Here is a 27,238-nt window from a genome sequence, read left to right on the forward strand (position 1 = left end):
TTTATAGGCAGCATCATTGTCCCAGAAAGTCTTTGTACTGGCAAGTGTCGCGGCAGATTAAATGTCCCTACAGTTCTTTGTGCCTCAGTTGTTGTAGAAAGGCATCCTTTACTTAAAAAAACCCAAAAAACTTGGAAGTGGAAATGAGGAATGAAGGTTTTTAGATTTCAAATTATTATGGGACAACGCATACTCCGCCATGTTAAATTACATATTCGCCGTGCGCTCTCCCAGACATGAAATATCATGTTTGAATTGCCTTAGCATAGACTTAAAGTCCTATTTCAGGAAGGACCAGAGTGAAGTCAATAGTATTTGCATAGTCTTTTTTGGTAAATCAGCAGCATCACCTCCGTATTCTGCGCCAGACCGTTCGGATGCTCTATCACTGATGGATGCCGGGGAGAGTACAGGCGGTGAGCATTGTACCTGCGAAGCTGTAGTGGAGCGCGAGGGGCCGCTGACAAAAAAAACCCTGTGTTTTGTGGGTCTGTCCCGAGCTATGATGAGGCAAGTATTAGATCTGGACCTCCTAAGACCGGAAAGATGACTTGAGACGCTTATAGAAGACGAAAGAGAACAAAGCTCTAACACTATGCGGCCGATGACATTAGCAGTCAGGCTACACCCTCGTGTAGAATCATTATTGATCCAGGCATGATTTTAGAAATAAATGTATCAGTTTTATGCTACTTTAAATGCATGAATAAACTACAGGAAATCAATAACATATCTCACTTTAATTTGTATCAATCTTTTTCAGTAACAAACAAGTAGTAGGTCTCAAATATAAAGTAAATGGCAATATATTTTAAAGAAATACACTAGTTACATTTGGAATAATAGAAAACACTTTTTCCAATCAATGCTAGAAGGGTCACCACAGATTTAAATCCAGTTCCCATTTCTTGTTATTGGAGATCCCACTGCTTGTTCATGTCTTTTTAATGGAAGTTGTTCTTCAACTACATAATTCTTAGGCCTTGAATGTAAGACTCCAGGGTCTATAAGTTTGAATACAAATACAAGACAATTAGTGACTTAACATTTTACCAACAATTTATAACGAACAAATTCTAACAATGAATGACAACGGTAACTACTATGTCCCACTAACATTAAAGTGGACCTGTCAGCTCTTCTGTGTCCCTAAATGCCCTAGCACATTCCCATCAGTGCCGACAGTCTCAGATTGTTTAGGAACACAACTTACGGACAAGGGAAACGGTAATGTGCAATTGTCAATTTATTCATACGTTTCCAGGAGGACTAACAGAAGAACAGCATAAAGCAGAGTTCTAAGAAAAGATCTTCCAACATAGTTATTACATGTGGAATAAAAGTATTTACTAAAACAGACATATAAGGAGAGCTGATAGTTCATTTTTATAGGTTACACAAACAAACTATATGGACAAAAGTATTGGGATACCTGCACATTAGATCTAGAGGAGATTTTATGACATCCCATTTAAATCCATATGCATTAATATGGAGTTGGTCCTGCTTTTGTATCTAAAATAACTTCCACTCTTCTGGGAAGTCTTTCTACAAGATTTTAGAGAGTGTCTGTAGGAATTTTTGCCCATTCATCCAGAAGAGAATTTGCGAAGATATAGACACAATTTCCGTCCTAGTTCATCCCAAAAGTATTCGATGGGGGTGATGGCTCTGTGGGCACAGTCATGCTGGAACAGAAAAGGGCCTTACCCAAACTGTTCCCACAAAGTTGGAAGCATTTGTCCAAAATGTCTTGGTATGCTCAAACCAAGGGCATAGGCTAACCCCTGAAAAAATCACCCCATAGGAATATCTCTTCTCCACCAAACTTTACATTTGGCTCAATGAATTCAGGCAAGTAACGTTCTCCTGGCATTCGCCAATCCTGACTCGTCCATCACTGCCAGATAGAGACGCGCGATTCATCACTACACAGAACATATGCTCCAGTGTCCAGTAGCAGCCCGCTTTACACCACTCCTTCCGACGCTTAGCAATGTGCCTTTATTAACCCCTTCGCGCCATTTCACGTACAGTTACGTGATGGGAGATGGCCTTTTCGCGCATCTCCACGTAACTGTACGTGATGGAGATGAAGCTGGCTCAGGAGCTGAGCCAGCGACATCACCGCCGGGTGACAGCTGTATGTTACAGCTGGCACCCTAAGGTATCGGCCAGGACCGGAGCTAGCCTCCGATCCGACCGATTAACCCCTCACATGCTGCGTTCAATAGAGATCGCAGCATGTGAGGAGTTTATAGCCATCGGCACCCCAGCAACGTGATCGCTGGGTTGCCGGTGGCTGCAAAGGCGATCGGAGGGCTAATGCTTACCTCTCGATCAGCCTGTAACGGAATCCTCCTATGCCCCGTCGTCGGTGGGGCCCAGGAGGCTTCCGGTACCATCGGCAAGATGGCGCCGGCTCAGCTTCCGGCTCAGAAGCTGAGCCGGCGTCATCAGCAGTGGGTGTCCGCTGTATGTTACAGCGGACACCCCGATCTATCGGCAACAACCGGAGCTAGCTCCGATTCCTGCCATTAACACCTTCAATGCAGCGATTCAATGCAATCGCTGCATCAAAGTGGTTTGTATGCAATCGGCAGCCTTGCCATGCGATGGCAAGGCTGGCGACTGCTACCATGGCAACAGGATGCCTAACAATGGCTTCCTATCTGCCATTACGTTAGCCGATTAGGCCCCGCCCGGAGGCGGAGCCTGATCGGCTTGCTGTCAGTGAACAACTGACAGTTCTAATACATTGCACTACATAGGTAGTGCAATGTATTAGAACATCAAACAAACAGTTGGACCTTCAAGTCCCCTAGTGGGACTAAAGAAAAGTGTAAAAAAAAGTGTAAAAAAAGTAAAAATAAAAAAGTTGTAAAACATACAATAAAAGTTTCAAATAATAACACAAAACACAATCGCCCTTTTTCCTTTATCAAGTCATTTATTATTGAAAAAAATAATAAAGCCATACATATTTGGTATCGCTGCGACCGTAACAACCTGAACTATAAAATTATTATGTTATTTATTCCGCACAGTGAACGCCGTAAAAAAAAAAACTAAAAAATACTGACATAATTGCTATTTTTTGGTCACTTTGTCTTCCAAAAATTTTAATAAAAAGTGATCAATAAGTCGCATGTACCTAAAAATGGTGCCTATAAAAACTATAACTCGTCTCGCTAAAAATAAGCCCTCATACAGCTCCGTCGACGAAAAATTAAAACCGTTATGGCTCTCACAACATAGCGACAGAAAAAATCCATTCTCTTTACAAAAGTTATTTTATTGTGCAAAAAGTTGTAAAACATAAAAAGTGCTATAAATTAGGTATCTCCGGAATCGGACTGACCTGCAGAATAAAAGTAACATGTAATTTATAATGCGTGGTGAACGCTGTATAAAAAAAACTAAAAAAATATGGCAGAATTGCTGTTTTTTGGTCACCTGGCCTCCCAAAAAAAAAAGGATAACAGGTGATCAAAATGTCGCATGTACCCCTAAATGGTACCAATAAAAACTACAGCCCGTCCCGCAACAAACCATCCGTCATACCACTACGTCTATGAAAAAATAAAATTAGTCAAGGCACCAATAAATCAGGAAAGAAAAATATGTAGTTGTGCCGGCTCGAGGGGAACATTTCTTCTGTTTCAAGTGGCGAATTATCAAGGCCCCTAAAATTAGGGAACCAGGAACATATCTGCTGGAAGCGACGTTGCCCGTATTATACCAGGACAACACTTTCCCAGCAAAATTCCCCAAACTTCAAAGGTGCCGAGTGTGGACCAAAAGGGGAATAAGTAAAGACCATTTATTAGTGCGACACCGGCCTGTGCAGAAAGGATTGTGTCACAGCATAACACACATCTATGGATTATTTTATTGGTTTTTTTTACCCCACTATACCACCTGACTATGCCCCTTATATACTCCGCCCGCCTTACATGTACCCCGACATTATAAACGGAAACACCAGTAAGACTCCAAACAAAACTACTACAAGCAAAATCCACGCTCCAAAAGCCAAATGGCGCTACCTCCCTTCTGAACCCTACAGTGTGCCCAAACAGCAGTTTACTTCCACATATATGGCATCGCCATACCCGGGAGAACCCTTTTAACAATTTTTGGGGTGTGTATCTCCAGTGGCACAAGCTGGGCGCCACATATTGGCATATCTATTGAAAAAACATTTTCACTCTGCAATATCGAGTGCACACCAATTTCTGCCAATCATCTGTGGGGTTAATATGCTCACTACAGCCCTAGGTGAATACCTTGAGGGGTGTAGTTTCCAAAATGGGGTCACTTCTGGGGGGTTTCCACTGTTTTGGTCCCACAGGGACTTTGAAAATGCGACATAGCGCCCAGAAACCAATCCAGCAAAATCTGTACTCCAAAAGCCAAATGGCACTCCTTCCCTTCTGAGCCCTACTCTGTGCCCAAACAGCAGTTTATGACCACATATGTGGTATTGCCGTACACAGGAGAACTTGCTTTACAAGTGTTGGGGTGCTTTTTTTCATTTATTTGTTGAGAATATGAAACATTTTCAGCTAAAACTACGTCTTATTGAAGAAAAAGGATTTTTTTTATTTTCACTGCCCAATTCTAATAAAATCTATGAAACACCTGTGGGGTCAAAATGCTCACTACACCCCTAGATGAATTCCTCAAGGGGTGTAGTTTCGTGAATCGAGTCACTTTTGGGGAGTTTCCACTGTACTGGTACCTTAGGAGCTTTGCAAAAGTGACATGGTGTCAAGAAAAGAATCCAGCAAAATCTGTGCTCCAAAAGCCAAATGGCACTCCTTCTCTTCTGATCCTTGCCGTATGCCCAAACAGCCGTTTATGACCACAAATTGGGTATTGACGTACTCCAGAGAAGTTGCTTTACAAATGTTGGGGTTCTTTTATTCCTTTATTTGTTGAGAAAATGAAAAATTTTGAGCTAAAGCTACGTCTTATTGGAAAAAAATGTTTTTTTTTTATCTTCACTGCCCAATTCTAATAAAATCTATGAAACCCCTGTGGGTTCAAAATGCTCACTACACCCCTAGATGGATTCTTCAAGGGGTGTAGTTTCCTAAATGGAGTCACTTTTTTGGTGTTTTCACTGTTTTGGTCCCTTAGGGGCTTTGCAAATGCGACGTGGTCTCCGCAAACCATTCCTGCTAAATTTGATCTCCAAAAGACAAATGGCACTCTTTCCCTTCTAAGCTCCGCCGTGTGTCCAAACAGCCGTTTATGACCACATGCGGGGTATTGTTTTACTCGGGAGAAATTGCTTTACAAAAGTAGTGGTGCATTTTCTCCATTTAGTCCTTGTGGAAATTAGAAAAAATTAGCTAAACCTACATTTTCTTTGAAAGAATGTAGATTTTCATTTTCACGGCCTACTTCCAATAATTTCTGCAATAAACCTGCGGGGTCAAAATGCTAACTATACCCCTAGATAATTTCCTCAAGGGGTATAGTTTCCAAAATGGGGTCACTTTTGGGGGATTTCCACTGTTTTGGCGCCGCAAGAGCCTTTCAGACCCGACATGGAGCCTAAAATATTTTCTAATAAAAAGGAGGCCCCAAAATCCTCTAGGTGCTCCTTTGTTTCTGAGGCCGGTGCTTCAGTCAATAAGTGCACTAGGGCCACATGTGGGGTATTTCTAAAAACTGCAGAATCTGGGCAATAAATATTGAGTTGCGTTTTTCTGGTAAAACTTTCTGTGTTACAAAAAAAATAGATGAAAAATGAATTTCTGCAAAAAAAAAAGAAATTTGAACATTTCACATCTACTTTGCCTTAATTCCTGTGAAACATCTAAAGGGTTAATAAACTTTCTAAATGCTGTTTTGAATACTTTGAGCGGTGAAGTTTTTAAAATGGGGTGACTTATCGAGGGTTTCTAATATATAAGGCCCTAAAATCCAATTCACAACTGAACTGGCCCCTGTAAAAATAGCCTTTTGACATTTTCTTGAAAATGTGAGAAATTGCTGCTAAAGTTCTAAGCCTTGTGAGGTCATAGAAAAATAAAAGGATGTTAAAAAAACGATGCCAATCTAAAGTAGACATATGGGTGATGTTAATTAGCAACAATTTTGTGTGGTATTACTATCTGTCTTACAAGCCGATACATATAAATTTAGAAAAATGCTAATTTTTGCAATTTTTCGCTAAATTTTGGTGTTTTTCACAATTAAATACTTAATGTATCGAGAAAATTTTGCCAGTAACATAAAGTCCAATGTGTCACGAGAAAACAATCTCAGAATCGCTTGGATAGGTAAAAGCATTCCGGAGTTATTACCACATAAAGTGACACATGTCAGATTTGAAAAAATAGGCTGTGTCCTTAAGGCCAAAACAGGCTCAGTCCTTAAGGGGTTAATGTATTGCTTATGATATCTGGTCTTCCTTTCCCATTAGTTTGGTATGTCAAGGATGTGATTGGCTTTTGCCTCTGCCAGTCTGATTACGTCTTTCCTTCCCTTGATACAGTCACAATCCTGGCCTGTGATTGGCAAGGGACACCGTGTGCCCGCCCCTTATTCAGTCGCGTGGCCTCCCTTAGCCAATCACACTCTAGGTTACTTTGACCTATCAGTATAGGTCTTAAGCATCTCTTTCCGGGTTGGAGGCTCTTTCTACATGTGGGCTTACATCTGGTCCGTACAAATCTGATACCTGGTGTTTGGAGGTAAGTGGGATAAGGGTGGGATATTTAAGGGGGGGGGGGGGGTTATTTTGCTCATGATGCCATCCCCTGACGAAGCTTCGTCGAAACGTGCGTCGGGTGCACGGTGGTGTATGTGGGTCCGGTCCTCCTCTAGTGCTGGTAATCTTCTCTATTTGTTTTTCCCACTTAGGGGTTGATTATATGTATTTGCTTAGCACATCATGTATTTGTATCTGTGTACCATGACACTTCGTCATTACTTGGATTATTTATGTCCACCACGAATTACCTGTGCTGGGATGCGTTGATTAACTACATAGTTGTATGTTTTACATGAAGGACCTTGACACAGTCTTTTGTACCAATTGCATCTACAGTGCTATCTTCTTTCTCCTGCTTTTTCTGTGAAGGTTGTACTCTCCATTTTATCATATTTGTATATTTTTTATCTTATTGTTCAATAAAGCGGTGTTTGATTTTTATGCCTAAAGGTCGTGTTATTTCTCAATTGGTTCTCTATGATATAAGAATTGCAAGCAACTGTTCGGCCATGAAAACCCCTGCCATGAAGCACTTGGCGCACATTTTTTGTACGGATGTTAATGCAGAGGAGATTTGGAACAGTGCAGTTATCGAGTCAGCAGAGCATTGCAACTTTTATGAACTATGCGCTTCAGCACTCGGCGACCCTGCTCTGTAACTTGTGTTTGCCACTTTGTGGCTAAGTTGCTGTGGTTCTTAAACGCTTCCACTTTGCAATATCACTCACAGTTGATCGTCAAATTTCTTCCCACCTAGATATTTCACGAACTGTCTTGTTGCAACAGTGTATTACTGTATCACAATGGAATTCAGTGAGCTCAGGGCAGACTGAGTGTCTAGGTGCTTAATTTAATACACTTGTGGCAATGGGACTGAAAAGAAAATCCGGAATTCAATGATTAAGAGGTGTGACCCCTTACATTTGAGGATGTAGTGTAGTTTATACATATGCAATTGCAAATAAAAATTAGGATTATGGAGGCGAATTAATCCTTTGTTTTTTTGTGTGATTTTCCCAACTGATCAAATTTAGAGATCTGGTTAAACAAGTGGCAGCAAAACAAGACACAAGGAAGAACAGCTATGCCCTCCAAATGCCTATTTAACAATCCCTCAGCTTCTCACATCCAGTGACTCCTTTGAAATTCTGTGGTCAAATGAAAATAATTTCCTCAGCATTATAATGTTACTTTGTTAGCTTAAAGGCTGTGACCTTTCAGAAAAGTCTTCAGAATTGGACTAAGTAATTTTTATGATGATCAGAAGTTAGAAACGCTCCTTGCAGTTATAGGCCCCGTTCACACAGAGTTTTTAGGCGCCGATTGTCACGTAAACCGCGTCGGAATCCACACCAAAAAACGTCCGAAATCACTTACCATTGCTTTCAATGGGAGACGGAGGAATTTTCTTACCCGTTCGGCTATAAGCCGCTCATGTGGGGAAAAAAAAGCAGCGTGCCCCTTCTTGCCGTGGAAGCAGATGGGTCTGACCACTGCATAGCGTCCGTTCTGCAGAACTGCAGCTCTGCTCCTATTCACTTGAATAAGTGCAGAGCTGCAGCTCGGCTGCTACTCCGTGACTAGAGCCATCTGCTTCCGGCTCCAACTACTGCATACTGTTCAAAATTTCCGACGCACGGAGGCAGCCACAGCGGCTGATTGGTGCGGGGTCCAGGTGTCGGACCCTCACCAATCATGTACTGATGACCGATCCTGTGGATAGGCTTTAAGCTCCAGTTGCTGAAACTCACCTTAAAGTCCCAAATAGTCATTGCACCATCAATGCCTGTGGTACAAAACTTGCGGCAGTCAGATTTGTCCCCATCATAAATGGACACTTGGCTGCAAGACAAAATAGAAAAGGGTTATTTAATTTACTTTTGAATTTATTTATTTTTAATTTAGTTTACTAAAGCTGTGTCAAATGAAAAAGTACAGACACAAAAAACTCAATAATACCAAAACGAGCACTGTCGCTTTATGCCCATTTGAAACGGACATCAAATTAATCATCATTAGATTTTGATCTTATATTCTGGTAAGTGCTTATTAGTCAGCTGCCTTGCATGTGAAGAAATAGCTGTATCCGTAGCTTTTAGACTAAATAATTTAACCCCTTCATGACAGCCATACAGCTATATACGATCCAACTGCCAATGCTCCGTGCAGTTGTCACGTATATAAACGTTGGCAGCCTGATAGCAGCAGCAAGGGAGAGCGGCACCAGTTCCACGTCTATCTATGTTGTGTTTTCGTGGGATCCTGATGTGTTGCTGTGCTGAACGAGGAGGAGGCAGCGGCTCTATCTGTGAGAGGACCGGAGAGTGCCTGGAGCAGTGCCCCGGTCAGCGGTGTCCGTCTTTCACACTGCGGGGTTGCCGTGTTGACAGCCGGGAGTAGTGTCCACGCGGAGAGAGGAGGCAGTGGAGTTGACATGAGCGGTGTCCGGGTCAGTCATCCAGCGGTGTTGTCGTGTTGAGAGAGGAGGCAGAGAGTTGGACCATGGTAAGGTCTGCCGCTTTGAGAGAGGAGGAGGGAGAGAGGAAGAGGCGGTGAAGGCCCTCAAAAGCAAAGAGCGAGAGGCTATAGCCTGGACCAAGAGAGTACCAGAGGTGGTGCTAGTGTCTGAATGAGTTCCTCAGGCAGCATACAGGTAATAGAAAGAATGGAGGGTGGAGGTATGGTCCTGGAGAGTGTAGGTAGCCATGGTCACCTTGCATGAGGCAGGTTGGAAGACCTGGAGCACCGGACCTGGTGCAGGGATCTCTGATGTCAACTATGCCTGTCCCACAAATATTGCTGACACAGAGACTGCCAAGGAATGTAGTGCAAAGGAGGATGGAGGGATTGGGAAGGTCGCTGATACCAATGCTGCTTCCCATGTTTTCCTTGATAAACTGTAGATAGCGCCACTGAAGTGCCTTCTAGGAACAGAATCCCCGATCTAGTGCGTTGTCAATGCTCTGCCTGGGGATTCCGCTCCTAGAGGGAGCCTCTGTGTGGAACTATCTACATGGGGTGTGGCATTATATGGGAACTATCTACATGGGCACGGTGTGTGGCAATACCTACTCTTGGCACTGTGGCACTATTTACAGTGTGCATTATCTTCATATGGCCTGTGGTGTATTTAGGGGAAAGGAAAAAAAAAACGACAAATGAAATTAGTTTTTTTCATGGCCCTGAAAAACGGATGGCATACGGCGGTTAAAAATGGTCTGACAGCCAGAAACTGTATGAAAATTTTGAGGCACACTGATGCAAAATGGCCATGAAAAACCGAAAGTTGATCCATTTCTAATGGCCATTTGTGTGAATATAGCCTTATAGCCTTCTTTACTCTCCCTTAAAGCGATCCAGGTTGACAGGGAGTAGACGACTAAGGGTATGTTCACACGATGTGCTTTCAGACGTAAAACTGGGCATTTACGCATCGAATTACGCCTGAAAAAACAACACCATTACGCCTTCAAACATCTGCCCACTGCTTGCAATGGGATTTACGGTGTTCTGTTCCCACGAGGCATAATTTTACGCGTTATTTTCAAAATACGGCGAGTAAAAAGAAGTGCAGGTCATTTCTTGGGACATTTTTAGAGCAGTTTTTCATTGACTCCATTGAAAAACTGCTCTAAAAACGCGCGTAAAATATGCTGCGAAAAACGCGAGTTGCTACAAAAATGTCTGAAAATCAGGAGCTGTTTTCACTTGAAAACAACTCATTTTTTTCATACGTATTTTGCTAAGCCATGTGAACATACAGTGTGAATATATATATGTAATTTTTTTACAGTATTTGTCTGCTCATAATAAATACATAAAACATGGAGTTAATGAAACTAATCTAGAAAATGAAAGCCTCATCAGTCTTGTTAAAAAACAAAGTAAAAAAAAGTTATGACTGTCTGCTAATAACGGTGTTGGGCCATGGGAATTCTCTCTGCTTGGCAGACCACTATGTTTATCAATTAATTATTATATATCGCAAAATACTGTATCGACAATAGTTGGCTGGCCAAAAATTCTCCACAAGTATTAATTTGGAAGAAATTTGTTAATGAAATCTCTTTTGTAACATTTGACTTTAGTAAAGCCCTGGTAGGGAAATTACAGTGTTGGTAAAGTTAAAAAATGTTTTTTTTCATAAAGTCATCTCCCAAGTAATTCACGAGGACCAATCTGACATCCGACAACATCCGTAGGGTACAGATACTTGCACAGATAAGAGAAGCTATGAAGGCAGATTGGGCAATGGCATCGTTGGATGCTGATAAAGCCTTTGATTCCATTGAATTGGCATACTTGTTGGAGACTCTGGACAGATTTGGGCCTCAATTCCTTAGGTGGATCTCTCTTCTATATAAGGAACCACGGGCACAAATTCTGGTGAATGGGGTGTTATCCCCGCATTTTCGTTTACAGAGGGGTACTAGACAGGGCTGTCCCCTCTCCCCTTTGCTGTTTGCCCTCGCTATTGAACCACTAGCCCTACGAATTCGACAGCACCCTGAGTACAAAGGGATAGGTCTGGGGGGAAAGGAGGAAAGAATTGGCTTGTATGCAGACGATATGGTCCTTCTTATGTCTCAACCCAGGGAGACCCTACCCATTGCGATTACTGCTTTAGAATTATTTGGGAAGTTCTCGGGACTTCACATTAATTGGACCAAGTCGTTTTTTATGCCCCTGCAGGGAATGGGATGGCCAGACATCATACAGGGTCTACGAGTAGTCTCTTCATTTAAATACCTTGGTATCATTATAAATCGGGACCATAGAAATGATCATGATACTAATATCTTACCACTGCTGGATTATGTAAGGGACAAGTTCAGGATCTGGAGTACTCTTCCCCTGGCAGTAACTGGTAGGATTAACTTAATTAAAATGGTCATCCTCCCCAAATGCCTATATGTCCTAGAACACGCAGCGACACCTGTGTACAAAACCTTCTTTAAGCAGATACATACCTTATTCCCAACAGTCATTTGGGTGCTAATAGGTCGAAACTCAGCCTCACTACTTTGCAACGGCCCAAAACACAGGGGGGAGCTGCCTTGCCGGATCTCCTTCTGTACTATCTAGCGGGGCAATTACGATATTTAAAAGCATGGGTAAATGATACGACACTGACAAATAGGGAAAAACACCTGGCGGTTTACCTGCAAATACCTACCCTTTGGCCAGTATTGGAAGGACCCATGAATGCACTCAAGAATGTACTACTGGTTCATAGGGTGGCTTTCCAAGTATGGTCAGCTGCAAAGGGCATTTACGGGTGCTCTGACGTGCAGACAGACATGCCATTATGGTCAAACCCACTCCTCACCCAGGTATCAGAGGACCTGGCTCCAGTATTCTGGATTCAACATGGGATACACAATATCGGGGATATATATGAGGGAAACAGCCTCAAATCCTTTACACAGCTGCAGTCGGAATTTACACTGCCCAGGACTGCTTTCTACAGGTACTTGCAATTGCGCCATGCTCTTAGGGCCCAGTTCCCTGCCCCAGATACGGCATTCTCACAATTTCCATTGATAGGAATATTTAGATCCCAAGGACCCAGAGGTTTAATATCAGCCATTTACACGTCTCTCATAACGGCCAAAGTCAGCATACCACTACCGGTAAAGGACAAATGGAGAGCACAGATACCCGACCTCACTGAGGAGGACTGGGGGGAGATTCTCTCTTCCCCACTCTATGTGTCCCCAGCGGCCAATAACAGGATGATACAACTTTCCATGATACATCAAAGCTACCTTACTCCTGTTAGGCTACAAAAAATGGGTAGATATCCGAGTATGGAATGTCACAGGTGTCTGTTTCCTAGGGCCGACTTCTGGCACATGATCTGGGAGTGTCCATTTATTTCCTCTTTCTGGGGTGAGGTAGTTGGGGTAGCAGCTGGAATTCTGCATATCCCAGTCCCGGCAACTCCGCAGATTTGCTTGTTCGGTATTCTCCAAGACGAATGTTGGCCGCATTACATGAAAATATTTCTTAGGGAAATACTGTTTATGGCAAGGAAGGCTATTGCTCTTAGATGGATGGACCTGCGTCCTCCCAAGGTGAATAAGTGGAAATCACTTGTGAATTCGATCATCCCTTACGAACGGATAATGTATAAACAAAGAGGATGCCTTGATAAATTCTATAAAATATGGGAAGCATGGTGTGAATCAGCAGTGACTCAATATACCCCACACAGATATCATGACATCCGTAGATCGCTGACACTTAGTTAAATTAAAGGGAAATGAATCATAGCCTCCGTTACAGTGCTTGGCTCAGTATGTGATCTGGGAGATATATATTGTTTGTCTGCTCACATGTATGTATTTGTCTTGATATGTTAAATTGAGACGCTTTGTAATGTGCACATCTCTGCATTCCTTTTTGTATACAGTGTATGGTGTAAATGCATTTGTACTATATGTTTTCAATAAAACGAGTTTAAAAAAAAGTAATGTTTTTTCCTCTCTATCTTCCGTCTCGTCGCCCTCTTATGGGGTTGGGTTAGGGGTTTAAGAAAAATATCATAAGAATTTTTATGTCTTACTGTATCACTTGCAGATAATGTCTGAAAATTTGGTTCGGTACTCATGGTTTTGCATATACAGCAAGTTAAATATGTACCTTTTCCATCTTTTACGCTTATAGCAGACATGGTTTGAAATATATTGTACAAGTGGTTTTGTATTTACAGTAGATATTTCTTTTTTTAAATAAAAACAAAATAGTTCTGATATTCAAAGCGGTTGAAGATCTTATCGTTTAACCCCTTCCCTCTTTGGCCACTTTTAACCTTCCTGACAGAGCCTAATTTTTCAAATCTGACATGTTTCACTTTATGTGGTAACTCCGGAATGCTTTTACCTATCCAAGCGATTCTGAGATTGTTTTCTCATGACACATTGGACTTTAAGTTACTGGCAAAATTTGCTCGATATATTCAGTATTTAATTGTGAAAAACACCAAAATTTAGCGAAAAATTACAAAAATTTGCATTTTTCTAAATTTAAATGTATCTGCTTGTAAGACAGGCAGTTATAACACACAAAATTGTTCCTAATTAACATCCCCCATATGTCTACTTTAGATTGGCATAGTTTTTGAACATCCTTTTATTTTCCTAGGACGTTACAAGGCTTTGAACTTTAGCAGCAATTTCTCACAGTTTCAAGAAAATTTCAAAAGGCTATTTTTACAGGTGCCAGTTCACTTGTGAAGTGGCTTTGAGGGCCTTATATATTAGAAACTCCAAAAAAAGTCAACCCATTTTAAAAACTTCACCCCTCAAAGTATTCAAAACAACATTTAGAAAATGTCTTAAACCTTTAGACATTTCACAGGATTTAAAGCAAAGTAGAGGTGAAATTTACAAATTTCATATTTTTTTGCAAAAATTAATTTTCAATACAATTTTTTTTATAACACAGAAGGTTTTACCAGAGGAACACCACACCAGCAGTGACTAGCAAGGAGGGAGGTTGTGTGTGAGAGAGCTGCGGTGTGTGTGCTATGTCTGTGTTGAGTGGACCACACCCGAGATTCAGGGAGTTTCCTTTTTTCACCAGCCCAGGTTCATATCACCTGCCTGGGCTAAGGAAGCTTCCCTGAAGGAGGCTCCATTCATACATGGAGCCCCAGACCTCTACCCCCTGGAGTATGCAGGCGGGGGGTAGAGGGTCTTCCCAACCTGCTGGGAACGTGCAGCCAGCATCAGGGGTGAGAAGGTCATCCCGTGGAAAGATCTGTGCGGCCCCCCCTGATGCTGGGGCTCTGGAAGGAGCCAGTAGGAGAGACGAGGAGATGGAGGATCACCCAGGAGGAGGACCAGAAGGCCCAGCAAGGCAGGATACCAGACCAGAGCACGGTAGAGGAGTGGGGGTTACTGCGGTCGGGAGAGTCGGTGGAAACCTTCAGCTCCCGCCTAGCTGCCCAGCTGGAAGAATACTGGGACCACGGTAAGTCCCTGAGGCGGCTGCGGGAAGATCTGGCGGTCGCCAGGGGAAGAGCCGTGAAAACATCAGGCGCCAAGAGGTCCCGGTATAGTCTACATGTAAAGGAAATGCTTGAAGAAATTAATATGGTGGAGGAGAGGAGGATGGAGATGGTGGTCGGTGGGGGAGCCTTCGGGTAGAAATTGGAGAATGATGAAAGGTTTTCCCTGATGGCGTCCCCCACGCAAAGTAATGAAACCCCCTGCAAAAGGGGAGTAACAACAAAAACATTGGCTTCTAAAAGTACAGTGGCAGCGGAAGCTGCAGAGGAGGAGGCCGCAAAAGTGGAGGCCGCAAAATTGGAGGCCGCTGAAATGGACGAAAGTGTGGAGGTGGAGAGGACGCCAACCCAGGAGGAGACGGGCTCAGAGGACCCCTGGGAAGGCAGTAACGGAGGGGCAAGTGGGGAACTTTCCTGCAGCCAAGGTGTGCAAGACATTGAATCGGGCAGTGGGCACCCCCCCGGGGTTGCTCACGCAAATACGGCTGCAGGAGTCCCCAGTGTCCCTCCAGAACTTTACTTTTGGAGCCGAGTTGCCATCGGAGGAGGAGAAAACAAAAAAGAAAAAACTGTGGAAGATGAGGTGGAAAAAGGCAAAGGGGAAGACAGGTGGAGTATCTTACAAATATTCCTACCTGTCTTCCTTGCGTTCCGGACCGGGTGAGCGCTCGGTTCGGGGCGCAAACCCCGCAAATCCCCCAGCTCCGACCTCTGCAGTGGGGTCGTGGCGGGTATGTGGGCAGAAAAACATGGTGCTGGTTTTGAGCAATGATGCCAGATGCCGTCTCCTGTAAAGGAGGTGGTGTCGATGGCCACGTGGCGCTAGGGGGCGTGTCCCCGTGTCCGGTGGATGGGGAACCTCGGAAGCCGGCATCTGGCGCAAGCCGGAGGCCGGGGGGAACCGGAAACCCGATGTGGCGCCGGAAAACCGGAAGTCCGCTGGTCATGTGACTCGGCCAGCGGACGTACCAGAAAGTGTTGCGGCAGCGAGTGGTGGCGGTAGGAGAGGCTCCGGCACTGCTGGCCATCCCCCGACGGGAGGGGGTGGTGGTTTGGTGCCGGGAGCGGCTCTAGCGGTGCCTGCGGCCCCTCCATTTGCATCGCCGCAAGGCGGTGGGAGGGGTTTAGCGGGCACGGGGGGTGACGGCACCCCTCCTCCCGAACATTGTATTGGTGGCGCAGCAGATATGGAGGTCGGTGAAGCGGAGGGTGCTGAGGGATTGCCGCCTAAGATATCTGGCGGCGCCCCAGAAGTAGCTGCACCTGATGATGTGGAGACCCCAAAAATGACAAAAACAACGTATAAAAAGCCTACGGACAAGAGGAAGAACTCCGTAACCAGCCTGGCCGGTATGAAAGTTGTGGAGAGGAATGTAAGTGGAAATGTTAATATTAATGGTAATGTTAGTAGTGTTGGTAATATTGTTGGTGGTGGTAATGTTGTGGATATTAATGTTATGGATGTTAATGTGGGTTGTAATATTGTGGAGTGTCAACCAGTGGCGGGCCGGTTGCTCCTTCTGCCAGAGCGCCCGGCAGGTCGTATGCGGGCGTTGTGGTGGGGGGACCGTCGGCCCACCCATCCTCATCTTCTGGGCCCGGGGACGGCAGTTTGCAACAGCGCCTCCTAGAAGCCTTAAGGGAGGGGAAGCAAACGATAACAGTAGGGGGAGTGCAGAAGGACCTATCCTTTTGGATAAATAGGTATGGTCTGGATGCCTTCCGAGAGAGACGGGGAGATCAGTGGTCGCTCCCAACAACCGGGCCGGCCGTGTCCAGGAGGAATGTGGTCCGTCTCCAGTGGCGTGGCAATGATGCGTGCCCTCCTCGTAAGAGGGTGGTGGAGCTGCTGCTGGAGATGGGCTTCAAGGCGAGTGACATCTATGCCTTGATACATCCTCATGGTACGGCAGAGTTTGACATCAGCTTTGTTCAGCCGGGGGGCCTTGAGGTCTTCTGGGGGAACTATGAGCTGGTGAAGAGCGAGCCCGGCTGGCGAGGGTTTGCTGCGCAAGCAATCTCTCGCCAGAATGGTCTCAGGAAAGTGACCGTTCTTACCCGTAACGAGTCGCTTTCCTGTGTGGACATCATGACCTGGTTGGGAAGATACGGTGAAGTAGCAGAGATGCCACGGAAGAACTGCGATGAGTTTGGCATCTGGTCGGGAGCCTGGACGTTTATGGTCAAAAATTGAGATTTTGCTGATACCCTCACTTTTTTATATATACTAAGTGAGTTTTGGGGAACCACAAAGGTGTATACCACCTGTTAGAATTATTCTTATTTTGGAATTAGGAAGGGAAAAGCATTGTGGTTCCTATTTGAAATTGAAAACAATTAAATTTTATTATTATATTTAAGTTAAAATAATTCTAAAAAAATGTTCCTATATATTTCTCTCAATGTAGGTAAATTAATCCCGCACTTGAAGAGCAAAATTTGTCTTTGTATACTTAATTATCTATGCCACTATCCTGCACCACCAGGGTTGGACTTTATTGTTTGCTGAGTTAAGTAGAAATCTGTTCACACTAGTTGATTGTATGCACTGTGTGAATCAGCATTAGCTGTCTATCATTGAACATAGTGTCAGTTTTTATATGCACTCATAGTTCTATCATTCCTTATTAGTAAATAGAATTTGTATCAAACTCTTGTTCTTGTGCACTGTTTGTGTCACTTAAAACTTGCTATTTTATGGATGTAGTCAATAGTTCAAAATTCTCTTTTGTTCAGTGAATTATCTGCACTTGCTGTTAATCCATATTCATTAGGATAAATAGCAATGTTATATTGTGCTGGTTAAATATTTATTTTATCAATTATAGTTATTAAATTCCTACAGCAGTCCACAATAATGTTATGCCACGCTGGTCTTCACAACCAGAATTAATTGTGGTGCGGTAACCTGTGTGAATGAGTACTACAAGGAGTGCTCTGTTTTTATTGTGCTATCGCCGCTTTTCATGAAGGGCAACGAAAAGTAGCAAATTGTGGTATTAATACCGCCGCCTATATATTAAATTATTGTTTTATCAATTATAGTTATTAGATTCCTACAGCAGTCCACAATATTATTATGCCACGCTGGTCATTACAACCAGGATTAGTTGCGGTGCGGTAGCCTGTGTGAATGAGCACTACAAGAGTGCTCTGGTTATGTTGTACTATTGCCGCTTTTAATGAAGGGCAACGAAGAGCAGCAGATTATGGTGTTAATACGATTGCCTATATATGTATATAAGCGTGTTTTGAAGACTCTGTATTGTTACATTGGTAGTCTGCTTTATTCGTAAGCTGCTTGCTGTTCATTTCTTAGTCTTCCGTGTACACGGAGAGGGCAGTGAATGACGGCCCTATGAGTGATCTGCTTAGCCCGCTTGATAGATCAGCTGGCTTTGGTGAGCGCTGTCAGGTAGGTTACCCTGCAGCGTATTTCAGGATACAAATACCGCTCTCATGCCGGGAGCAGCGCTTCCACTTGTGAGTCTATGCTGACTATTATTGATTATGGCTGGTAGCATTAGATAAGGCTAAGACCTTATGCATTGATTACATTGATATGTCTGGACACCCGACGCGCGTTTCGCCGGCATTCCTGCTTCTTCTTGGGTACTCTTGAGTACTGAGTGACAGCTAAGGGGGCCAATAGGATTGTTTTGGTTATAACAGTGTGTAGATGACAGGTAGATCGATTCCAAATGTCTGTCCTAAGGCTCAAAGTTATCTTTTAACAGAAAAATCAATTAAAAATGATGTTTGGTTATCATATTAACTATTACTATTAGTTTCCTGCATCTTATTCAAATCGTGAGTTTCTAAATTGCAGATGAATATCGACTATACCTCAGATTATTGTATATCAATTTTTTTCCACATACAAATATATAGTTCAAACAGAAAGATTATTCCAATATCATCTAGGGAGTTTATGAAGGATCACATTACTCAATGGGTCAATATTTACTACATCCTTCAAAGTACATATTTTTCTATGTGTATATTTTTTCTATTTCATATTTTTATTGGATATTTTAGTTAATATTCTTCCATATACTAAAATAATATTCATAGATAGAGCTCAACCGATTTTTACATTTCTTTAGGAAAAGAAGAGAAATAGGTAGAAATATAGAATATTTTGTGTATTGGATTACTGAAATGTCTTTTTCTTTTTTATGAAATACCAATAAAGGTTAATAAATTGTTTATATATCCAAAATGTATTAGTTTGTTTTTAAGGGTTTTTGCCCAAGAAATTAATCAAAGAAAGCAGCCAAAATTAAAACTCTCGTTTAGTCCATTTGGATTGACAGAATTCATTTGAAAGATCCACTGACTTTCTCTTTTTAAAAGGGCCTCATCTAAATTGCCTCCTCTTATGCCCATTTTTAGTTGGCAAATTGCCCATCCTTTGAGGTTTGTCCAATCTAGATTATGATATTGCTTGTAATGTCTAGCAATTGGGGTCGGAGTAAAAGGTTTATTTTGTGCCTGGCTATCTTTTGTTTTTTTCATAATTTAGGATAGAGCCAATGTGCTCTCTGATTCTAATCCTCAGTTCTCTTTTTGTCTTTCCTACATATCTAAGGCCACAGGGGCACTCTAGGCAGTAAATAACTCCTGTAGATGAACATCTAATGTGTTCCCTTATTGTGTAGTTCTTGCCTGACCCATCCAGAAAGGTCTTTGTTTTTTTTAAGAATTTTGCATGCTCTGCAAAGCTTGCAAGGATGAAATCCTGGTGCTAGGATTTTTGGTTGATTATTCGTTCGGGAAAAATGACTTGAAACCAATATATCTGAGATACTATTACTCTTACGATAACCTGTGGGAATTCTTTCTCCCAGAATTTTTTCCAGATCTGTATCAGTTTTTAGAACATGCCAATGTTTATTTAATATATCAAGCATTTGGTTCCAATCTTCATGATAGTCAGTAATAAATCTTGGTTGGCGTGGAAATTAAAGATCTTTTTTCTTTGGAGTTAGAAGATCAGTTCTGTTTGTTCGTAATGCTATATTATAGCCTTCTTTTATGCTTCTATTAGAGTAATTCCTAGTTTGTAGTCTTAGTTTTAATTCTACAGCTCTTATCTTGAAAATCTCAAATGTTGAGCAGTTGCGTCTCAGACGCAAAAATTCTCCTTTGGGAATTCCCCTAATAGTGCTAGGAGAGTGTGCACTCTCAGCATCTAACAAACTGTTAGTGGTGGTTTCTTTTCTGTATAGGTCAGTATTTAACTCTCCATTGACATCTTTATATATTTTAATGTCCAAGAATGGTATTGAACTGTAACTAAAATCCAAGGTCAATTTAAGATTGAAGTCATTGTCATTAAGCTGATATACAAATTCTTGAAGGTTGGAGACAGTGTCGCTCCAAACCACCAAAATATCGTCTATAAAACGCCGCCATAGACTAACATGATTTGTATAGTACCGCATTCTGTCATCAAAGACGATCATTTCCTCCCACCAACCCAAGTAAATATTAGCGAAGGTAGGAGCAACTGCTGCTCCCATTGCCGTTCCGCGAGTTTGTAAGTAGAAACGACCATCGAATAAAAAGTACTTCCTGGTGAGAATGAATTTGAGGGCCCGGAGAACAAAGTTTTTCCGTATAGGGTTGTGATTGGTGTCTTTAGATACAAAAAATTCCACAGCTCTACATCCTCTAGAGTGGTCAATACTTGTATAGAGACTTTCCACATCACAAGTCACAAGTATCTCATCTGGATTTAGATTGATCCCTTCTATCTCTTTTAGAATCTGCATTGTGTCTCTAGTGTAGGAAAGCAGCTGATAGACTATATCTCTAAGTTCATGACCTAACCAGATGCTGCATTTTTCAGTTAAATTTCCTATACCAGAGACTATGGGTCTTCCTGGAGGATTCTCCTGGACGTTTATGGTTAAGTTTAAGCGTCTGGGGCAGACGGTGTCCCACATACCATCATCTGCTTTCTTGGGAAGAGATCGAATCCTTGTCTTCTACCAGGGGCAGCCGAAGCTGTGTCACCGGTGTGGCGACCCCTCACACTTGAGCGCAAGCTGCACTGTGCAGAAGTGCGCTCATTGTGGCGGGGTAGGCCATCTGGCCGCATCGTGTGACCAGATTAGGTGTAACCTGTGTGGTGACCTAGGTCACCCTTTCAGTCGGTGTTCGCGCTCAGTCGTCAATGTCTGCTCCAACCCTACGGAGAATGTAAGGAGGGAGGTCTCCGTGGGCGAGGGGGTGGACAAAGACGATAGAGCCCAAGAGCAAAGGACGAACGCCAGGAGGGGACCACCTTCTCGTCAGAGAAGGGCGGAAAAACGCAGAAGGGAACGAGAGCTGAGGAGGACCCAGGAAACTCGGAGGATAGAGAGCGAGCAGAGAGCTGAGGACTCCCAGTCCTCCCACTATGAAAGTGTGGAAGAGGAAGGGAGGTCACAGACTAAAACAAAACAGGGGACACCGGGTAACATCAAAACAGGGCTAAAAACATCTGGCCCTGCCCCGGCCACGGAAGGCAAAACCTGCACCCCCCTGGTGTGCTCCCCCAACCGATACCGTGTTCTCATGGATATTCCAGACCCCCAGGCCGGGGGGAGAGCACGGTAGGGAGTCCAGTAGTCGTTAAGCCTCCTCTTCTGCGGGGGCAACTGTCCCCGGGGGAGGGGGTCGGCCCGGACCCAGGAGATGAGAATGGGAGGGGGGTGGTGGAGGTTATGGACTCCTCGACATCAAAAAAAGAGGTAAAGCTGGAGAGGGGTCCTCCTCAGAGGAAAAAGCAAGGGGTGGGAAGAAGAAAACCGTCTAACTCAATAATTTATGATGGCGGCACCCACTCCGTTGACGCTGCCATCGATTAACGTTGCCAGCATTAAGTCGAATATGGCTAGATTTGCAGCCTTTGATTTTCTCGGCCGGGTTGAAGCTGACATTTTGTTTTTGCAGGAGACCAGACTGTCACTTTTGGCAGAGGTCATGAAAGCTAGGAGGGAGTGGCGACGTGGGCCCTCCTACTGGTCTCTTGCGGCTGAGCCATATAGCGGGGTGGCGGTACTTTTTACCGCACCGGTCACATGCCGGCGGTTGATAGAGTTAGAAATGGGGCGGTGCTTGATCTTAGATGTTCTCATGAGGGGACAAGAACTAAGACTCATTAACATCTACGGTCCCCAGACAAAGTGGGACCGGAAAAGTCTCTTCATGAGGATTAAGCCCTTCCTTTTTACAGGCCGACAAGTCATTTTTGGAGGGGACTTTAACACTGTCGTTAGGCCCCAAGACAGAGGAGGTTCCAGAAAGTTTCCAGAGTGGTATAGTGCCAAGGGACTGGCGCAGGGCAAATGTGGTGCCTATTTTCAAAAAGGGCACTAGGTCTTCGCCGGGTAATTATAGACCAGTAAGCTTAACATCAATTGTGGGGAAAATGTTTGAGGGGCTATTGAGGGACTATATACAGAATTATGTGACAATAAATAGTATTATAAGTGACAGCCAGCATGGTTTTACAAAGGACAGAAGCTGTCAAACCAACCTGATTTGTTTTTATGAAGAGGTAAGCAGAAGCCTAGACAGAGGGGCCGCTGTGGATATAGTGTTTTTGGACTTTGCAAAGGCATTTGACACTGTCCCTCATAGACATCTAATGGGTAAATTAAGGACTATAGGTTTAGAAAGTATAGTTTGTAATTGGATTGAGAATTGGCTCAAGGACCGTATCCAGAGAGTTGTGGTGAATGATTCCTTCTCTGAATGGTCCCCGGTAATAAGTGGTGTACCCCAGGGTTCAGTGCTGGGACCACTATTATTCAACTTATTTATTAATGATATAGAGGATGGGATTAATAGCACTATTTCTATTTTTGCAGATGACACCAAGCTATGCAATATAGTTCAGACTATGGAAGATGTTTGTGAATTGCAGGCAGATTTAAACAAACTAAGTGTTTGGGCGTCCACTTGGCAAATGAAGTTTAATGTAGATAAATGTAAAGTTATGCATCTGGGTACGAAAAACCTGCAAGCATCATATGTCCTAGGGGGAGCTACACTGGGGGAGTCAATTGTTGAGAAGGATCTGGGTGTACTTGTAAATCATAAACTAAATTTCAGCATGCAGTGTCAATCAGCTGCTTCAAAGGCCAGCAAAATCTTGTCGTGTATCAAAAGAGGCATGGACTCGCGGGACAGGGAGGTAATATTACCACTTTACAAAGCATTAGTGAGGCCTCATCTAGAATATGCAGTCCAGTTCTGGGCTCCAGTTCATAGAAAGGATGCCCTGGAGTTGGAAAAAATACAAAGAAGAGCAACGAAGCTAATAAGGGGCATGGAGAATCTAAGTTATGAGGAAAGATTAAAAGAACTAAACCTATTTAGCCTTGAGAAAAGACGACTAAGGGGGGACATGATTAACTTATATAAATATATGAATGGCGCATACAAAAAATATGGTGAAATCCTGTTCCTTGTAAAACCCCCTCAAAAAACAAGGGGGCACTCCCTCCGTCTGGAGAAAAAAAGGTTCAACCTGCAGAGGCGACAAGCCTTCTTTACTGTGAGAACTGTGAATCTATGGAATAGCCTACCGCAGGAGCTGGTCGCAGCAGGGACAGTAGATGGCTTTAAAAAAGGCTTAGATAATTTCCTAGAACAAAAAAATATTAACTGCTATGTGTAGAAATTTTTTACTTCCCCTTTCCTATCCCACTTCCCCTTTCCCATCCCTTGGTTGAACTTGATGGACATGTGTCTTTTTTCAACCGTACAAACTATGTAACTATGTAACTATGTAACTGGCCTATGATAGTGTCGAGTTGAATAGAATAGCTAGTGATGCTCGCCTGGAGGACATCCATATTCGGTATACCCCAGGCCATTCGGGGTTCACCTATCATAGTGGTAGTCGTAGGTCCAGAATAGACAGGTTTTTTTTAAAGGAGGACGCCATCTCTTCGGCAGTGTCCGTCGTTGAGGTGGAGTTCTCCGATCACTGTATGATTATGTTTTCTTTGAATGTTGCAGAGTCCCTCCAGATGGGAAGAGGTATATGGAGGCTGAATTCTACTCTCCTGGAAGAAGCAGAGATAAGACAGGCCTTCGAGGATTTTCTTCAGAGCCAGGTACCTTTATTGGATCTAGGTGGTACTAAGTCTGAGTGGTGGGAGGTGTTCAAAGAACGGGTGGCAGAGTTTTCCCGCCAGATCTCGTGCCTCAGGTCCATGAGCAGGTATCGCCTGTATCAAGACATGAGGAGGAAACTCGAACATCTAGTCTCAACCGGAGGTAGCCGTGAGGAAATCTCCGGGGTGAAAGCTCTGCTCAAAAGACGCCAATATGATAGGCACACGTCTTTGGTTCTTGAACGGGATTTCGGGAGGTACCGCTCGCCCGACCCTTACAGGAACTGCAAGATGTCAGTGAGTCGTAAGGTGGTGACAGGACTGGTAGATAGTACAGGCTCCCTAATGAGATCCAAATCAGGGATCCTGGAGGTCATCAGATCCTTTTATTCGCAGCTTTTGGGTGAGCAGGATCTAAACCGAGACGAAATGTCGGCTTTCCTGGCTGAAACCATCCCTGAGCCAGGAGCAGACCCCTCGCTTGGTGTTTTGACAGAGTCGATCAAGGAAGAGGAAGTGATGCTGGCGATTGATGGGTTGGCCATCAAAATGTCGCCAGGCCCAGATGGCTTAACATCTGAGTTTTATAAGGCTTTTAAGGGAACCATAGTTCCCCTCTTGACTGCGGTTTTTAATGAGTGCCTCTCCTCGGGCACTCTGCCAAAGTCAATGGGCAAGTCGGCCTTGATCATTCTGTCAAAGGGTAAGGATTCAACCCGTATTGAGAACTGGCGTCCCATAGCGCTCCTCAATACGGACAGAAAGGTTCTCGCAAAAGTACTGTTTAATCGGCTGGTGAAGTTTGCACCCCGGCTCCTTTCGTCGGCCCAGCATTGCTCTGTTCCAGGCCGCAGCACCTTTAGTGCTGTCCTCAGTGTCAGAGAGGCAGTGGAGCAGGGACATTCTGGCCGATGGGAGGGGTACATGCTGTCCTTGGATCAGGCCAAAGCTTTTGACCGGGTGAATCACAAGTACCTTTGGTCAGTCCTTCTGAGGTATGGCCTACCGGGTGAGTTCGTTAATTGGCTCCAGACCCTATACGCTGGGGCTGAGTCTTTTGCACTGGTGAACGGTTGGACTGGAACCCCTTTTGAGGTTGGGTCTGGTGTCCGCCAGGGTTGTCCCTTAAGCCCCTTGCTGTATGTTTTCGCGATCTACCCCTTTCTTAGGCGGCTCGATCGTGGGCCATTGGCGGGGGTGGGGATGGACTTGGAGGGGCCGGAAGCCACTCAGAGGGTGGTTGCGTACGCGGATGACGTCACTATCTTTGTCTTCTCGAGAGGGGAGGCAGAGTGGGTGATGTCAGAAGTTGAGCGCTACTCACGGGCATCTGGGTCCAGGATCAACCGGGACAAGTGTGAAAGTCTCTGGCTGGGGGGGGGGGGGGATCCCAGTTTTGATCTCCCGGACACCCTCCCAGAGCCCAAAGGGTCTGCTAAAATCTTAGGTATTCCAAGGTACATCAAAGATGACAATCTAACTCCCCCAGAGAGAAATAGCCTTAAACAATTACAAAAAATCAATGACGTAATATTCAAGGCGGCGGATAAAGGGGGAAATGTGGTGGTCTGGCCATGTACTATGTATGAGGCAGAGGCGAATAGACAGCTAAGGGACAAACAATGTTATAAGAAATTAACTTTCAACCCTCTGTCGTCCTTTAGATCAGAATTACAGGTCAAACTTCAGCAGGCAGTAGAAGACAATATCATCTCAAAAGAACTAAACATGGCACTTTCAACTGATGAACCCACCATACCAACCCTTTATCTATTACCCAAGATCCACAAAAATGAAAAGATTCCACCAGGAAGGCCTATTATTTCAGGTAGGGGTAGCCTCACTGAGGGGATTTGTAAATTTATTGATTTCCATCTCAAAAATCTAGTTATCAATCTACCTTCATACATTCGTGACACGGCCGATCTGTTACAAAAGATCAGCGGTGTCAGCATCGACAGTGACATGCTCCTTGTTACCATCGATGTGGAGTCCCTCTATACGTGCATCAAGCATGAAGCTGGGATACGGGCAGTCAAATACTTCCTTTCAATGTCAGAACTAGAAAAACCCCTGTGCTCATTCATCGTCCAGATGCTTGAGTACATCCTAACACATAATTTTTTTGTGTTCAATGGCTGTTTCTACCTACAGCTCCAGGGAACGGCCATGGGGGCAGCGTGTGCACCATCTTACGCTAACCTCTTCCTGGGGCTGTGGGAAAGGAATCTCTTCTCAGATGACCGGGGTGACTCAATGGCACGGGTCCTCCTTTGGGCCCGTTACATTGATGACATCCTGGTCATCTGGAAGGGCACACACGCTGATCTTGACTTATTTATGATTGGGTTGAATAAAAATGATGAAAATTTAAAATTCACCTACAAAGCACATTCCAGCTGCTTGGACTTCCTAGATGTCAAAATTTTTGCAGATGAACAGGGTTTTCTTCATAGTGATGTGTTTCGGAAGGAGACCTCCGTTAATGCATTGCTACACTCTTCCTCGTCTCATCCTTTACAGACTATTCAAGTGATCCCCATTGGACAGTTCTTACGAATAAGGAGGATATGCTTTTCTGACTCATTATTCGAGAGACAGGCAAATGACCTCAAAGACCGTTTTTTGGAACGGGGATACAGCATGAGATCCATCAAAAAAGCCTACCAAAGGGCTAAACGTACACCCAGGGATGACCTATTATTTCCCAAGAAAAGGCCAGACAAACACAGTCAGGTAAGATTCATTACTGGGTATCATTCCCGATGGCCACAGATGAGAGAAATCTTAAAGAGGTATTGGCCGATCTTACTGACTGACCCCACTTTAGACAGATTTATTACGAAATATCCCAGCGTCACAGCTAGACGATCTAAAAATCTGAAAGACCATCTTGTCAAAAGCCATTATGACCCGACAAAAACAAAATATCCATTCGGGACCAAGGGTCCAAAATGGGGTTGCAAGCCTTGTGGACAATGTGTCGCGTGTCCTAACGTAGAAAAAGCTAATACCTTCACTGATGCCTCTGGCAGTAAGACCTTCAATATCACTCACTCCATCACATGCACCACTAAAGCTGTCGTGTATTATGCGGTTTGTCCTTGCCCAAAAATGTATGTTGGTCTCACTTCCAGAGAGTTGAAGGTTCGTGTACGAGAGCACATGGCCGACATAAAGCGGGCATCGGGGGCAGAGAATGTGGAGAACTTGAAACCTGTGGCCCGGCACTTCAAATTGCATCATTCCTGCGACCCCTCTAAATTAAAGGTGAGGGGAATTGACCACATCATATGTGGCATGAGAGGTGGGGCCATAAAACAAAAGCTTGCACAATGCGAGACTCGCTGGATCTGGACTCTTGGGACAATGTTTCCA

At 43.9% G+C, this 27,238-nt stretch overlaps 1 protein-coding gene across 5 annotated transcripts in view; it reads right to left on the bottom strand.

The window, feature by feature from the left end:
- Positions 1 to 721: 721 nt before the first annotated feature.
- The window catches only part of ARPC1A (actin related protein 2/3 complex subunit 1A), a 191,125-nt gene continuing 164,608 nt past the window's right edge, over positions 722 to 27,238 (bottom strand). For all 5 annotated transcript variants that reach the window (XM_075830005.1, XM_075830006.1, XM_075830007.1 and 2 more), the window contains 2 exons: positions 8,482 to 8,572; positions 722 to 1,004 (listed from right to left, as the gene is read on the bottom strand). In XM_075830005.1, the coding sequence (XP_075686120.1) occupies positions 966 to 1,004; positions 8,482 to 8,572 (130 nt within the window). In that variant the 3' untranslated portion in view covers positions 722 to 965. The remainder of the gene's footprint in view (positions 1,005 to 8,481; positions 8,573 to 27,238) is intronic.

The sequence above is a fragment of the Rhinoderma darwinii genome, chromosome 6 (genome assembly GCF_050947455.1).
Source record: "Rhinoderma darwinii isolate aRhiDar2 chromosome 6, aRhiDar2.hap1, whole genome shotgun sequence".
Classification (NCBI taxonomy): Eukaryota; Metazoa; Chordata; class Amphibia; order Anura; family Rhinodermatidae; genus Rhinoderma; species Rhinoderma darwinii.